Source organism: Chironomus tepperi, unplaced genomic scaffold (assembly GCF_022539635.2).
Source record: "Chironomus tepperi strain 1889 unplaced genomic scaffold, CSIRO-AGI_Ctep_v1 contig_335, whole genome shotgun sequence".
Classification (NCBI taxonomy): Eukaryota; Metazoa; Arthropoda; class Insecta; order Diptera; family Chironomidae; genus Chironomus; species Chironomus tepperi.
In genome coordinates this window covers 2096795-2111920 of record NW_027226457.1, presented here as the reverse complement: position 1 = coordinate 2111920, position 15126 = coordinate 2096795, and the positions used below count along the sequence as shown (strand labels likewise).

Sequence of the window (15126 nt, the reverse complement as noted above, 5' to 3'; positions counted from 1 at the left end):
AATCTTGTGATTATTCAGACACACTGACTGACTTTTTTTAGAAGGACTGACTTTGAACAAAAAATTATAATAATTTATTAATTAAAGATGATAGAAGAAATTAATGATCTTAAATGGATTCCATACTTTTTGGTGTTTCTTTTGGTCATAAATCCATCATTTGCAGATTCCAATTTCTCAAACATCCAGAGAATGGTAAGAAAAAATTTTTTAAGCTTGGTTATTTTCGGTGTTAATGAGAAATTAATTAATAGATCCAGTTTGACTCGTCCGGTGTAAACATGGGATGTCGTGCATCATCAATAAACAAAGAAGCTAGACCATTAAACTCAGTTTATTTACCAAATGGATGTGTTTTAGCAAGGTAAGTGAATTTAGGTCATCAATTGAAGCTGTAAATTAAATTAACTCATTAAATCATTCACTAGATTTCAAGATATGACGATTGATCAGTTCAGGGATATAAGACTGAAAGCTGGTGGTTTAATTGTCTTATTGCCAAAAAATCTTCTGGATCTCAGTTTGGAGGAAAAAGAAGTAAGTAAACATGAAGGCTAAATATAGCAGCAGCTCATTAATCTTGTTTTTTCATCCTAGAACATTTTCCTGCTCGAACAAGCAATGCTCGTTGAAGAGATTTCAATTCCGGTTTATTTCTCAAACTACGATGAAGAGATTGATAGAATAATATCTGAGATTAGTCAAAATCCAACGAAAGGAACAGCCAAGCAATCAGCACTATCAGAGATTTTCAAGAAGATATCAGCCAATAGCTATCAAGTTGTTGTGTCTGGATCTCATTCACCGAAAAAGGATAGTCGTATTCCAATAATTCAAGGAGAATTAATTCCATTTAAGCAATCATCTACTGATGGTCAAACAAAACTGCCAGTTATCATCATTTCTTCTCAGTTAAAGCCATTCGGTATATCCAATAGTCAACCACCAAATTTTGATGCAACAATCTTGTTAACATTAGCCGATATATTTAGTAAGCTTTATAATCAAGTCACCTCATCAGCCAAATATCGTATCATCTTCGTACTCGATGAATCTGGAAGTTTATTAAATTATCAAGGATCTAAGAAATGGCTTGAAAATAATGTTGAAGAGAATATCCACAACATAGAATTTGCAATTTGCTTAGAAAGTTTCTCCGAGTCAGTCGGCGATATTTTCATGCATGTTTCAAAACCACCAAAAGAAGGCACAAGTGTCTATCGATTCTATGAGATTCTCGAGAAAAAGACAAAGCAATATTCACAAAAGTCCCTTGAAAGTGTCCATAAGAAGATTAATCTAGCTGATACTTTCTTTAAATTTCCACATGAAAGATTCAGTATGAAGCGTGTCTCATCATTCACATTATCAAGCTTGAAATCTCATACAGATCCGCTTAAGACATCAATATTTAGTGAACATACATCAACTAGTGTCCTTAATTCAGAAACTGAATTAAATAGTGCAATAACTGAAAATATTCAAACAAATACCAAAATTCTAGCTGAAGCATTAGCATCATTCATTTTTAACTTTAATGATGACGAGAATGAGGAAATCTTCACAGGATCATTGACAATAACTGAGAAGACAATCCAACCATACGTAGCACCAAAGTCGTTAAGCAAAAGTAACAACCTTAAATTTGCCTTCGAGAAACTTCTCAAGAATGTTAAAGTTACTTATGACATAAGTACCGATCGTGATCCAGACTTTGTCTTCTATGACGGCGAGGAATCAAAATTGAACGTTTACAACGTCAAACCTGCCGTTTTTGATCTCTTTTTAACATCACTCATTGGATGTTATCTATTTTCCATTTATTTCATTGTTTTACACTTCCCAAAAGTGTACACAGTCATCAGCAAATTTGCTTATAGTCCAGTACAACCAGCCACAAATGGAATCCATTTGAAAAAGGCTAATTAATACCAATTTTGACTTTATTTCATTTTAGTTGGGTTTTTGGGTCTTTCCAAGAAACAAATTTTATTCAAAGCTCCAAAAATATTAGTAAAAAAATAAAAATTTCTTTCAAAATAATAAATACTCTGTTCCTTACTACCTTTGATTTTCAGATTCAGGTCAATCATCAGTAATTCAGAAATATTGAAAAAATTCCAAATTTAACGATTTTTCAAAATTCAAATATTTAACGGTTTGTATAAATTCAAAATTTCTAAAGGTTTTTTGGAATATTGGAATATTTTCCTGGAAAATTTTGTTTAAATTTTATACCGGAATCAAAGTTCATTAATTATCGTGCTTGGACGTAGTTTCAAGATTTTTAAAAGTACAAAGGGTCAATAACCCGATGAAACTGGGTTAATAAAACAAATCCAAGCTATCTACGATACCTTGTTCAAACATTTTTCTCAGTTTTTCTTTGCAGTCAATCGATGGAACAAAATGTATTATTAAGTGACTGGATGTGCCAACGGACGTTTTTTGAAAATCAGATTACGTCTAGAAAAAGTTTACAGGTCATAAACATTAAAAGAAAATCAAAATATTACGTGTTTCTTAAAATATATTAATTAAATTTTATGGGAGTAGTATTGAGAGATTATCATCGTTTTACCGTCTAAACAATCATTTAGAGTCATTATTTTATATTTTTTAAGAATTAATCCATCAAGACTGACTGAAAAATCCATAAAACCGAAATGAAATACAATTTAGTAATTTTAATTTTTGCAACAATTTTGATAAGCTATTCATTTGGTGATTTGGAGCCGCCAGAGTCAGCCGAGAGAGATAAATTAAAGCAATATGAAAGGAAATCAGCAAAGGGTCTAGATGATAGTTCACAGGAAGACGAGACTCCAAAGAGAACAGATAGTGAAGAAGATGAGAAATTTCTTAAATTAATTAGGGAAGAATTGAATCTGCCAACTGGCGGAATTAAGATTGTTAAGGCACCGGATCTCTCAAAAGACAATGAGGGCAAGGCAGTAACTGAATCTATAACAAAAATCCTAGAAAGTCAAGAAAAATGGATCCAACAATTTGAAGAAGAATTGGATGAAATTAACAAGAAGGAACAGACGAATGAAATTGTTGAAGTTGAAAAAACAGCTGAGGAAATTGAAGGTACTTGTGTAATTAATTACTTGTGTAAATTTGAATAACTAATTAATTATTTTCGTTGTATTTAGCTGATAATTTATATGATCAAGCACTTGCGATTCTCAACAAAACTAAAGCATCAAATCGAGCTGAAGGATTCTCATTACTCCGAAAAGCTGCTGAAAAAGGTCATAAGATGGCTAAAATTAATATCGCTTGGGCACAACTCTTAGGAAATCCATTAGAATTGCGTATAGAAACTGCTAAACAAACATTTGTTGAACTTGCGGATAAAGGAGTATCAGAAGCACATATGGCACTTGGATTTATGTATGCAACTGGAATCGGATTTAATGTATCGCAATCAAAAGCATTAATTCATTATACTATGGCTGCAATTGGAGATAATTCATTTGCACAAATGGTCATGGGATATCGATATTGGGCAGGAATAACATTAGTCAATAGCTGTGAAAAAGCTTTAGATTTCTATCGAAAAGTTGCTTCCAAAGTTGCAGCAGAAGTAACATTTTCTGGTGGACCTGCTATTCATCGTGTTCGTTTATTGGATGAAGTTGAAAATTCAGGACTCAGTTCCGGTGTATTGGACAATGACTTAATTGATTACTATGAACTTCTTGCAAATAAAGGAGATATTCAGGCACAAGTTGGTTTAGGACAGTTGCATTATCAAGGTGGACGAGGAATTCCATTGGATCATAAAAAAGCTTTATCATACTTTTTGCCAGCTGCTAATGCTGGAAATGCCGTTGCAATGGGCTTTTTGGGTAAAATCTACCTTGAAGGTAGTGAAAATATCAAAGCTGATAACGATACTGCTTACAAGGTAATAAACTTAATTAATTGTAAATTATTCAGTTTTAATAAATATTTACTTCCAGTATTTCAAAAAAGCTGCTGATTTGGGAAATCCAGTTGGACAAACTGGCTTGGGAATAATGTACTTACAAGGAAAGGGCGTTCAAAAGGACACAGAAAAGGCATTAAAATACTTTACACAAGCTGCTGATCAAGGATGGGTTGAAGGACAACTTCAATTAGGTCTTATGTATTATGGAGGAATCGGAATTAAAAGGGACTTTAAGTTAGCGAACAAATATTTCAATCTTGCATCTCAATCTGGACATGTATTGGCATTTTATAATCTAGCACAAATGCATAGTTCAGGAGTTGGAATGATTAGATCATGTCCCACTGCTGTTGAGTTGTTTAAAAATGTAGCCGAACGTGGAAAATGGGGCGAAAGATTAATGGTTGCATATCAGGATTATCGCAGCTATAAATATGATGAAGCTTTCATGCAATATGCTTTCCTTGCTGAATTGGGCTATGAAGTTGCTCAAAGTAATGCTGCATTTCTACTTGACAGAAATGAAATCAAAATGTTCAACAATAATCGTCAAGAGGAATTGGTTCGTGCATTACAATATTGGGGACGTGCATCTGGTCAAGGATATTCAGCTGCTCAAGTCAAATTAGGAGATTATCATTATTATGGCTTGGGTACAGGCATTGTTGATTATGAAGCTGCAGCTTCGCATTATAGAACTGCCTCAGAGCAACAGCACAATGCTATGGCAATGTTCAATTTAGGTATGTATTAAAATAACTGGATACGAAAGAAATGCTAAACTTTTTATTCTAATTTCAGCTTATATGCACGAGCAAGGTTTAGGAATGAAGAAAGACATTCATCTTGCAAAAAGATTTTATGACTTAGCAGCAGAAACAAATTCAGATGCTAAAATACCTGTTGCACTCGCTTTATTGAAGCTTCAAGTTCTTAATAAATTTGAGTCTATATTAGATAAGGAGAATAATATTTTCAAATCTATGGGATTAAATGAGAATATAGCATCAAATTGGGATTTATATTTAATTACAATTATTACCATACTTTTGGGTATGATAATCTATTCAAGAAGGCCTCCACCTGAAACACCACAACCATCGCCACAGCCGCAAACAAATAGTGAAAATAGTGCAAACAGAGATGATAGTCAGAATGAGTCTAATAATGATAATAGTCAACAGAATCAGACAAATAACAACGATGGACTTCAGTGAAATTTTGTTAATCCTTTTTCCCTCAAAACAAAAGATTTAAGGTGTGATAGCTTATGGCATTTTATATAAAAGTGTATGATTTATATTCAATTAATTTGATGTTTTTAATAGAATTCATGTTTTCTCCATAAAAAGACATCCTATTTCTTTTTAAAAATTACATCCTTCGATGCTTTTTAATTCTTTCAATTTTAACATTACAGATCTGTGGTGGATGTTGAAAAAGGCAACATTTCAACTGGTATTTCCAAAAAACAATTTTATTCAAGCTCCAAAAATAAATTTCTTTCAAAATAATCAACATTCGGTTCCTTTACAGTTTGCTCCTTTTATAATTCTATTTTCAGTTACATGCCTTCCTATTTAAAGTTTATCCCTAAAAGGCAGTCTCTGTGTCTTTTAGGATATGGCAATTAATTCTTGTCCGAAACATATAAATTCAAATTCAGAAGTCTTCTGTGCATTAATACTTAATATATAGTCAATAAACATGATAGAAATATGCAACATCAAGTGATCAACTTAAGGATTTTTTTAAATGTAAGGATGGCACATCCCTATAACAATAATTCATATACATAATTTAATTTCATGATGATGAGTTTTGATTTGTATTCGTATCCTCATCATCTAATCTCGTCATCAGTATTATGGCAGTTTCGTCTGATGCATTCATAATTCTATAAGACTGTCCTCTCGTAATTGTTATGAATCCTAAATTCTCGATTCTTAATTTTGTGCCGTTTATTTTGATGTCCACAACTCCACAAAGTAGGGTCATTTTCTGTTGGATATAAAGAGAAGTATGAATTAGTTTAATTCATAAAAAACAGGCAGAAAGAACATTTTTAATCCTAGGATTAATTTTTAAATCCATGGATTAGATTTAAATTTTGATTACTTTCAAATATTTTTTAGCCGTTAATTTTCAAATAATTTTTGGCCGTTATTTTTGAAAGAAAAATTTAAATTTTTAGCACTTACCACAACAGCAAGCTTTGTTCTTGCGCCTTTTTTGTAACCGCCCTTAACAATCTTCAAGAATCCATCAAAGCTATTTTCTTTAAATGAACTGTAAAACACGCCAGCACCAATTGGATGCCACACAAGTCTGTTGATTTGTGATATTGCTAAAATTTAAAACAGAATCATGTTAGTTATTATGTCCAATTCAGGAACAAAATAAGAATATTTACCGTATGTCGCCGTTTCCACGACATTAACTGGATTTGTATTTTCGCCTTTAAGTCGATCGAAGCTGTCTAAAACCTTATTGATGACACCAGATTGTGTCTCATTTGTACGTGCTGTTCTGAACGATAAAAGAGATTCCGTTTCCATTGCTTGTCGACTTGTTGATGCTCCATCATTAACTTTCTCGGTAGTTGTCTTATTCTTTGTTACTGGTTTTGGTGGATCATCTTTCTTTTTGAGCTTTCTTTCCATTATTAATGCCTGAATTAGTTCCAATTTATTTGCTGGTTGTATGAATGGAGCTAAAGATGGCTGATGAACTTCCGATTCCTTAATATTGTATTTCTTTTGCAATTGAGTAGCCTTTGAATCATTCTTTGTAAATACACCAAACTGAATTGCGTATTTGCCGTCTTTAGATCTCATAAATTTGCGTACACGAAGTCCTTGACGTTGGCAGCCTCTTTCCATTGGATCATACCAAACGTCATCATATTCATCCTCCTCATTTGATTGAAATCCTTCATCTGTATTTTTAGATGCTTCACTGTTGTTTTCATCACTTGTATTACTTGCTACTTGTCTGCGGGTTTTAGTTGGTGGCTCAGATTCATCTTCTGCATTGTTATGTCGCTTTCCAACTTGACCTTTCTTTAATGCCTTTAATTCCTTTGACATGTACGGTTTTTTAACGGTTTTTGATACTTTTTGTGGCGACTCTTCTTCTGACTCATTATCACTACTTTCTGTGGCTTTACTTGCTTGCTTCTTAGCTTTTGCATTTTTAATTTCTATTTGTTCCTGTCTCTTTTGACCTTTTGATTTTAGTTCCTGATCTTTATTGACTTTACTTCTACTATCAATTGGTTCTTTGTTTCTCTTTGACCGTCCACGTCCTTTTGGTGCCTCTTCAACAACTTCCATTTCCTGATCACTGTCCTCTACAACTTTTTCCTGTCTCTTTCGACCTTTTGATTCTTGTTCCTGATTTTTATCGACTTTACTTCTACTTTCAATTGGCTCTTTATTTCTCCTTGACCGTCCACGTCCTTTTGGTGCCTCTTCAACAACTTCTATCTCCTGATCACTGTCCTCTACAACTTTTTTCTTGTTTGGAGTTTTTGCATTCTTTTTCGGACGTTCATCCTCACTGTCTTCATAATTTTTATGTGGTGTAGAAATTTCAGCATTAAATGGCTGACTACTGGCATTTGACATTGTGTCAATCGATCGACGAACTGCACTTAGCTCCTCTGAGAGCTCATGATCAATTGGATCAGTTTCTGGATTTTCTGGATGTGCTTTTACTGGACTTTCTCGCTCATCACTGTCCGAATTCTGACTAAATAAAGTTCTCTTTCGACTTTTGCCAATGTCATTTTTGGACTTCTTAGGCTTGATACTCTTTTCGAGACGAAGGTATTGAGCGATTTTCTCTTTATTTGGATTTACATTTTTTGAATTTTTGGTTCTTGGTCTTGAGACTTTTGTTGATTCTGGAACTATTGATGCTGTATTATTTCCAGGCTTTTGGAGAGTACGGAATGACTCGGCAATTTCTGTTGGCACTAATGAACCAGCAGATACATTTGACAAATTACATGATATTGTTTCTCGAAGTGATTTTTTGAATAATGCTGGCTTTTTGAACTGCTCAACTTGCTCAATTTCCTTTTCTTTAGCTTGGTTCCTTTCAGTCTCTTCGTCACTTTCGCTATCTTCCTTTTCGAGGATCTTAGTTTTTGCAGTTTTCTTATTATTTTTTGGTGGATCTGGCTTCTTTTGCTTGACATTCGCGGACGATTTCTTAGATTTAGGAGGAGTCTGTGCCTTAGATGGTACATCACTATTTTGAGCTTCTGAATCTTCGTTTTCACTAGCTTCCTTTTGATTCTTTTTGATGCCCTTTTGAGGTTTTTTGTCGTTTTTCTTTATATTGTCTGCTTTTTGCGTCTTTGTAGGCTTTTGAACCTTAACAGGAGTTTCTTCCTCAGATTCTGATGAATCCTTTTGTTCAACGGTTTCTAACTCTTCATCACTACTTTCATGTTCTGGCACTTCAGGAATTGGAGATTGTGGTCGCTTTTTATTGCCTTTGGATTTTCGATGTTCTTTTGGATCAATTTTCTCTACAGACTCTTCTTCTGACATGCTCATCTGCTCGCTATTCATAGTGGATTTACGAGTATCTTGTTGTGTGCTTTCATCTTCAGGCTCACTTTCGGACATGCTCATTTGTACTGAACTTTTTGTTGACTTACGAGCTGTTTTGTTTTCTGAGACGCTCATCTGCTTGCTGTTTTGGGCTGAAGATTGTTCCTTACTTTCATTTTCTTCTTCACTTTCTGACCAAACCATGTTTTCGCTTGTTTCTGTTGTATGTACTGACTTTTTCTGTTCTGAAACCATCTTTTTCGGCTCAGGAACTTTTTTCTTGTGATTCTTATCCTTTTTGGTCTGAGGCTCGTCTTGATCACTCTCGTCCGATGAATTATTTTGGATATGTCGATCGTTTTTCTTTGACTTTCGACTTTCTGCAACAACATCTTTAGACGGTCTTCGAGAAGGCAATTTTTTGGGGGTAAGAGCTACAGATTTTTCAGCTTCTCGATCGTTTATTCTAGATTTTTGTGTTTCTATTGTAACATTTTTAGACGGTCTTCGAGGTGGCACTTTTTTCGGGCTCGCATCTATTTGCTGACTATTTTTACGGATGTTTCTATCTGTTTTTGTATGACGATCGTCATCACTTTCATCTGATGAATTATTGTGTACTTCTCGTTCATTTTTCTTTGATTTATGACTTTCTGCTACAACATCTTTAGGTGATCTTCGGGAATGTGACTTTTTTGGGCTAGCAGCTACAGATTTTTGAGCTTCTCGATCGTTAATCCTGGATTTTTGAGTTTCTATAGTAACATCTTTAGACGGTCTTCGGGAATGTAGCTTTTTCGGACTAGCAACTACAGATTTTTGATGTTCTCGATTATTTATTCTGGATTTTTGAATTTCTGTTGTAACATCTTTAGGCCTTTGAGATGGCGAATCTTCTGGAGAAGTATCTATTACTAATTCAAACTGCTCTTCATCTTTTTCACTCTCATCATTTGTAATATTATTCTGTACTTCAACTGGATCTTGCCTTGTTGGAGCAGATTGCCGTGATGGTCTTCGTGAAGGCGCCTTCTTTGGAGTCGATTCTATGTTCTGATTAGTTTTACGACGATTCTGAGATTCCAATTGCTGATCACTTTCATCATTTGTTAAATGTGCTTCTGCTTCAACAGTCTTTCGATTCTTACTTTGACTTTGCCTGGTAGATGTTCTTGTTTTTTTACCAGGGTCACTTTCATCGTCTGTAATTTCTGAATCACTGGCACATAATGCCAATTTCTGAGCTAATACACTATCATTAACTGCTGAATATTTGTTATTACGAGCAATTGGAGTCTCAATCATATTGAAAGTATTGATATTTGTACGATCACTTGTACTTAGTCTGCTTAATTGTGTTTTTCTGTACATTGAAATTGTATCCTTGCTAATTTCCATTGGCTCTAACATAACACTACAATTTTGTGTAGGCTGTGAACGCGAAATTGGCTCACTACGGAATGATTGACGTGAAGGAGATGCATCTTTATTTGATTCACTGATGGAACGTCGTGGACTGTTACCAGCCAGTGATTTTGAGTACGTTTTTTTAGGTGTTTCTTGATCGATCTGGAACTGTTCTCTTAGATCCTTTTCAAGATTCTGTAGTGATTTAACAACACCATTTTGGATGTTTTCAGCTGGAATTAATTCGATTCCTTTTAAATCATCCAGTGTTATTACTGTGTTTGATAGTCCTCTTCTAATTGGAGATATGTTTTCAATTGTGCTACTGGATGCTCCAAAAAAGTCATTGGATATGCCTTGATTACGACTGCTTGGAGTTGAACAAATAATATCATTGTTTTTGTTTTTTGGTTGCTGTTGAAATAATGATCTCCGAAGACTAATATTTTGACGATTTGATAATTGTGATGGATGTTTAAAAGGACTTCGAGATTCCAATATTTGTTCAGGCGGAGCTTCAACAATTTGAACTGGAGATAATGTTCTAACATTTGTGATACTTCTTTTAACTTGTTTATTGCCATTTTCTTTGTCAACAGATACATTATTACTTGTTGCTGCTTCATTTTCATGAACTGAAACTAATCTCAAGCCATACGATTGTTCCTGGAAGATAAAAATAGAAAATTTGAGTAACAAATTTTTTACGCATTTTTCGATGGTTACTTACATTAACTTGAACATCGTCATCATCTTCGGCATCAAATATTCTATGCACTCGTTTGTTCTTTTTAGTGAATGCATGAACAAGATCAGACATGTTATCCAAGCCATTGTCAAATATATTATTATAATCAGTTCTGGAATGTATTAAATATTTATGTTTATTAAAATTATCAACAAAGTAAGCGGGAAATTGTTTTTGTAATTATCTTACCGAGTTTTTCGTGACATGTTTTCACTGTATTATCATAAAAATATAATTAAAAAGCCTTAATAACACTATAATCTTGCTTTTAAGCAATGATTTACTCTTATTTTAATAAAATTTTAAATTTACAGTTTATGCTGCTTTTGAATTAAAATACGTTAGTTTTTGAGGGGTAGACAACTTCTCCTTTTAAAGTTTGTTTTCTTCTTTTGAAATTCAAAATTTGAAAAAACCGTTTGTGTAACGGATTTTTTTCTAATAAACTTATTAAGGAAAGTTTCATGAGAAAAAGTAATTAATATAATTGAGAATTTACGTGTTGTGAGAAAAAGTTATCTGATCAATTTAAAAAAAATTTGTGTAACGGTTTTCTAATAAACATCAAGGGATTTCAAAGAATCTGACGTATTTGAAAAAAATTACAAATCAGGTAGATAAATCGAATTCTAAGAGCAATATGAAATTTAAGATCAAATTTACATAATAAAGAATATGTGACACGTGACCATCTACTTCCGTACCTAGACAAACTACGATATACACATAGCCAACTGTCTGAACTAAATGGAAAAAAATGTACCAAATGTATGCCTTTACACGTGAGCGTTAATAAACGTTATAGAGACATATTGAGAATATTTTTGAAATCAGTTTCATTTTAGTCTTTATAGCGATAAGAAGTGCGAGAAGTGAAAAAATTTATTTAAGTTAAATATGTCCCCAACAATTTGTCATGACAACATTACCACATTGGAAAGTGATGAGATGTGTGAAAATAATAATACTAATATTAAAGATTTGAATCATAATGTGATGATAAAAATGGAAGAGGAGAGAAAGGAACCAAAAGGTAGGATTCGTATTATTATGTGCGTGGATGAATAAATGTGATTTGAGGAATTCTTTGAATGATATTTGATATTTGTAACCAAAGAGGCTTTTCGGGTCCAAAAGGTTGGTTTTCGGTTAGATTCTTAGAAATAATTTTGGAAGATCTAGGGATGCAGAAGAGGAAAGGGTGTCTTCTGCTATGCGACACTAATTGTGCAATATTCAACTAAAGTTTCCAATACTTGAGTAAATGTCTTCGCCCTAGCGGCACTCTGTCAGAAATGACCGAAATGTGTACCGAACCGTCAGGACATTTGGATGTTTGGCCGTCGGAAATCGGCATTACAGTGATGCTCTCACGTGTATCTTGTGCCGCTCGGACTATAAGAATATCAATCTCGAAAACGACATTAAAATGACGACTCAATCACCTTTCTATTGAATAAAATCAATTTATTCTAAATTTAATCAAAACAGAAGCTGTGAATTCATTTTAAACAGCAATAGGGTTTAATGAATCATAATTGAATAAGAACAAAGAAAAATTACATTATCATGAACTGCAGTGAGAATGTAAATATTGCCTCCATCCATACAGCATTGCTAACGAGCAATGCTTAAGAAACCACGTGTATGCACATTGGACAGTGAAATATGATCAGGCCATTGCTTCTTGTTAAATGTTTACCTTTCATTTAACAACGTGATTCGATGTACACGACGACGGCTGTTGGATTATTTTTCAAATCCTCAATTTTCTATTGGGGTCGTACAAAATTGATGACTATGGTAATTTTAGATTAACATACTTAATGCTCGAGGTAGAGAGGTGGGATGGACATTATAAGTAAATGACCTGCCCACAAAAGTTGCTTCGTTCCTTAGGGAAGTATCACATTCCACCTACAACACTGCAATGTGCTACAATTACCCCAAATCATTTAATTTGTTTTATTAATGATTTATATTTCTATAAATTTAAAATCACGTTTTTTACCGCATGAAGTATGAGACTCAAGTATGAGTATTATTAGTTCTCAAAGAAATTGAGAGTCGATTATAATTGAGAATGCATATTTTTAATGTAAATACACAACAATATCGTTTATATTTTTAATACAATCATATCAAACTGTGCTATTGAACTTGAAAACATGTGCTTCTATTCCCAACAACAACAACAATACATCAAGAGCAATAAAAAATACATTCATAAAACAGTTATTGTTTTGTACGTAGTGCGAATGCAACAGTTGTGGATTATTAAATCGAATTTTAGTGAATGACACATGAATGGAAAGTACCCACGATTAAATTGACATTTGAACTGCAGTTCAAACGACACACGGCTTCTATCACGTGGATTTCCATGTCTGGCTGATTACTGTTAAAGCATGGTAACTCCACGTTCTAAAAAAAGGTGCCGTTGAATTAAAAATAAAAAGAAAAGAAATTACTGAATGACTCGACGGTGTTGACGAGAAACTTCATTCAGGAAAAGAACGTTGGTTGTAAAGGATGTACTTTTGTGGATAAAAATAATATAGTGAAGTAAAAAAGTTTTAACAATAGTCGAGAACTGAGATATAGCAGCTCATTGTAATTTGACATTACAACTTTTAAATTGAATTTTAAACTGAAAATAAAGTTCCGGCTATTAAAGCTTCTTAATTTAGGGTGAGTTTCTCATTCTCAGGAAATTTGAAGATTTAAAGAACGTGTCTGAGTAGTGTGGGATCCTTCAAATGACACTTGAGAATAAGTCAACTGTCGTTTAATATTCAAATTATATTTGCAACTGCAATTGGTTGATTTTCCCCTCCTATAGTTGTAGACCCTTTTATATTTAGTTTGATTTAGAATTTCATAGAATAAACATCTCATTTATCAAATCCGTAAGGAAGCTCTTCTTATTATACTTATCAATAAATAAGCATTGTTGATTTACACTTTAAGGATTCCTTTAATCCACATGACATTATCAACATACCAAAGAATATCAAGCCTAAATAATTTCTAATACAAAAACATTTGATACTTCAATGTGAATATATCACATGTTTGAACATTATCTTTACTTCTGATTGAATTAACAATTTGTTTATTGTTTGTTCTTTATGTAGATCGAAGCATGGAGCAGCTATGTGCTAAACGTAAATTATCAAGTGATGAATCGTTATTAAAAACGAAAAGGCAACGGAAAGCAACTGATGAAGAAACAGTCATATCTTCTTTATCATCTTCATTATCATTAAATTCTGATGACTACGGAACCGACACGGAGCTGGTAGCGATTAATCAAAACAAAAGGAAACATAAATATTCTCACAGGTATTATTTGGATTAAATTTTAATTGAATTAGGTATTTTATAAAAGATTCTTTTCGGTCGATAGATATGCACCGCTAAGTAAGTACGATAATCTCGAGGAAGATAATCTAGCATGTGTAATTAGCAGTTCTGACACAAGATGTAACGTACAGAATAGTTTATGCAAACGCGATTACACAATTTCCATCGATGATTCAAATGTGACGTCAAGTACGACACATCTAGATGATATGGTCAAAAAGATTACATCCACAATGAAAATTTGCAAACCTAATACAAGACATCTGTTTGATGTAGCGATGTCAACATTTAAGATAATCAAAAAGAATCAGGAATTTCAGATAAAACTCCGGGAGCTACAAATGGACACGAAAAATTTTATCGATTCCATTATGGAAAATCCTGAAAATCAATCGATTAAGGAACAATTGAAATTATTAATATGAATAAAAATGTGGCAACGAGGTCAAAAGTGAATATTTAAGCGCAATAAATTTTTGTACAATGTTAAAAACTTTTTTATACCTTTTTATGACATGATTTATACATAGTGTCAGTTATCTGCATTTCTATCAACTTGTCGAATAGATTAAGTGTGAGTTTTTGTTTGGCATATCCTTAATTTACTAACTAAACTCATCATTAAGTATTAATCATAAAAATTTGTTTTGAAAAGTTTTAAAATGTTAAAAAAAAATGTAATTTGGAAGTAACTAAATGGTGCTCAACGATTTTTAAGTTGGATCATTAAAATTATTTTTGAGGATTTTAAGAAATTTTTTTAGTTGCAATGTTCATTTTTGTCCCCCGATACTTAATAATTAGTGTAATATTAATTAAATTTTTTTTGAATACATTTACGTCGAATTCACAGAATCCAGCATGCTGAAGAGAAGACTTACTGATAACATTCTGAATTTCACAAGATTCTGCAATTATTCACGTTATTTCTTGTTATCTTGAAAGTTAATCAGGATCATATTTAGGAAGAAGGGAAGTGGATTGGGGATCAACCATCCCTCCCTCTGTTTTGGACGAAACCCTTCAATTTGCTTCAACGTCCTCTTAAAAGAGTCTTTTGATTTGTAATTGACCATTATTACTGGCTTGCACTAGTACAG

The 15126-nt window shown here is 33.1% G+C and overlaps 4 protein-coding genes across 4 annotated transcripts; 3 read left to right on the top strand and 1 right to left on the bottom strand.

Moving 5' to 3' along the window:
* The first annotated feature begins 33 nt into the window (after nt 1–33).
* LOC139093227 (BOS complex subunit ncln) lies at nt 34–2047 on the top strand. Its single transcript, XM_070643876.1, has 4 exons — nt 34–195; nt 255–364; nt 429–537; nt 598–2047. Exons 1-4 carry the CDS (start codon nt 88–90, stop codon nt 1927–1929), a joined length of 1659 nt encoding a protein of 552 aa, XP_070499977.1. The 5' UTR covers nt 34–87; the 3' UTR covers nt 1930–2047.
* Nucleotides 2048–2477: 430 nt separating this feature from the next.
* On the top strand, nt 2478–5317 carry Hrd3 (HMG-coA reductase degradation 3). Its single transcript, XM_070644144.1, has 4 exons — nt 2478–3093; nt 3159–3916; nt 3972–4683; nt 4742–5317. Exons 1-4 carry the CDS (start codon nt 2667–2669, stop codon nt 5155–5157), a joined length of 2313 nt encoding a protein of 770 aa, XP_070500245.1. The 5' UTR covers nt 2478–2666; the 3' UTR covers nt 5158–5317.
* Nucleotides 5318–5386: 69 nt separating this feature from the next.
* LOC139093423 (enolase-phosphatase E1-like) lies at nt 5387–10988 on the bottom strand. The gene is made up of 5 exons (XM_070644146.1): nt 10850–10988; nt 10643–10772; nt 6354–10578; nt 6142–6287; nt 5387–5941 (listed from the first exon to the last, which is right to left on the bottom strand). Exons 1-5 carry the CDS (start codon nt 10864–10866, stop codon nt 5747–5749), a joined length of 4713 nt encoding a protein of 1570 aa, XP_070500247.1. The 5' UTR covers nt 10867–10988; the 3' UTR covers nt 5387–5746.
* Nucleotides 10989–11557: 569 nt separating this feature from the next.
* Cipc (Clock interacting protein circadian) lies at nt 11558–14487 on the top strand. Its single transcript, XM_070643997.1, has 3 exons — nt 11558–11693; nt 13798–14005; nt 14070–14487. Exons 1-3 carry the CDS (start codon nt 11558–11560, stop codon nt 14449–14451), a joined length of 726 nt encoding a protein of 241 aa, XP_070500098.1. The 3' UTR covers nt 14452–14487.
* Nucleotides 14488–15126: the final 639 nt, after the last annotated feature.

Excerpts from the sequence above, each read along its gene's own strand:
- Hrd3 (XM_070644144.1), top strand. The coding sequence starts at position 2,667 with ATGAAATACAATTTAGTAATTTTAATTTTTGCAACAATTTTGATAAGC. Across the intron at positions 3,094-3,158 it reads AACAGCTGAGGAAATTGAAG|CTGATAATTTATATGATCAA; the intron begins GTACTTGTGTAA and ends CGTTGTATTTAG. Across the intron at positions 3,917-3,971 it reads ATAACGATACTGCTTACAAG|TATTTCAAAAAAGCTGCTGA; the intron begins GTAATAAACTTA and ends ATTTACTTCCAG.
- Cipc (XM_070643997.1), top strand. The coding sequence starts at position 11,558 with ATGTCCCCAACAATTTGTCATGACAACATTACCACATTGGAAAGTGAT. Across the intron at positions 11,694-13,797 it reads GGAGAGAAAGGAACCAAAAG|ATCGAAGCATGGAGCAGCTA; the intron begins GTAGGATTCGTA and ends TTCTTTATGTAG. Across the intron at positions 14,006-14,069 it reads AAACATAAATATTCTCACAG|ATATGCACCGCTAAGTAAGT; the intron begins GTATTATTTGGA and ends TTCGGTCGATAG.
- LOC139093423 (XM_070644146.1), bottom strand. Across the intron at positions 6,288-6,353 it reads CGTGGAAACGGCGACATACG|CAATATCACAAATCAACAGA; the intron begins GTAAATATTCTT and ends TTTAAATTTTAG. Across the intron at positions 5,942-6,141 it reads GAACAAAGCTTGCTGTTGTG|AAAATGACCCTACTTTGTGG; the intron begins GTAAGTGCTAAA and ends TATATCCAACAG.
- LOC139093227 (XM_070643876.1), top strand. The coding sequence starts at position 88 with ATGATAGAAGAAATTAATGATCTTAAATGGATTCCATACTTTTTGGTG. Across the intron at positions 196-254 it reads TCTCAAACATCCAGAGAATG|ATCCAGTTTGACTCGTCCGG; the intron begins GTAAGAAAAAAT and ends ATTAATTAATAG. Across the intron at positions 538-597 it reads TCAGTTTGGAGGAAAAAGAA|AACATTTTCCTGCTCGAACA; the intron begins GTAAGTAAACAT and ends TTTTCATCCTAG.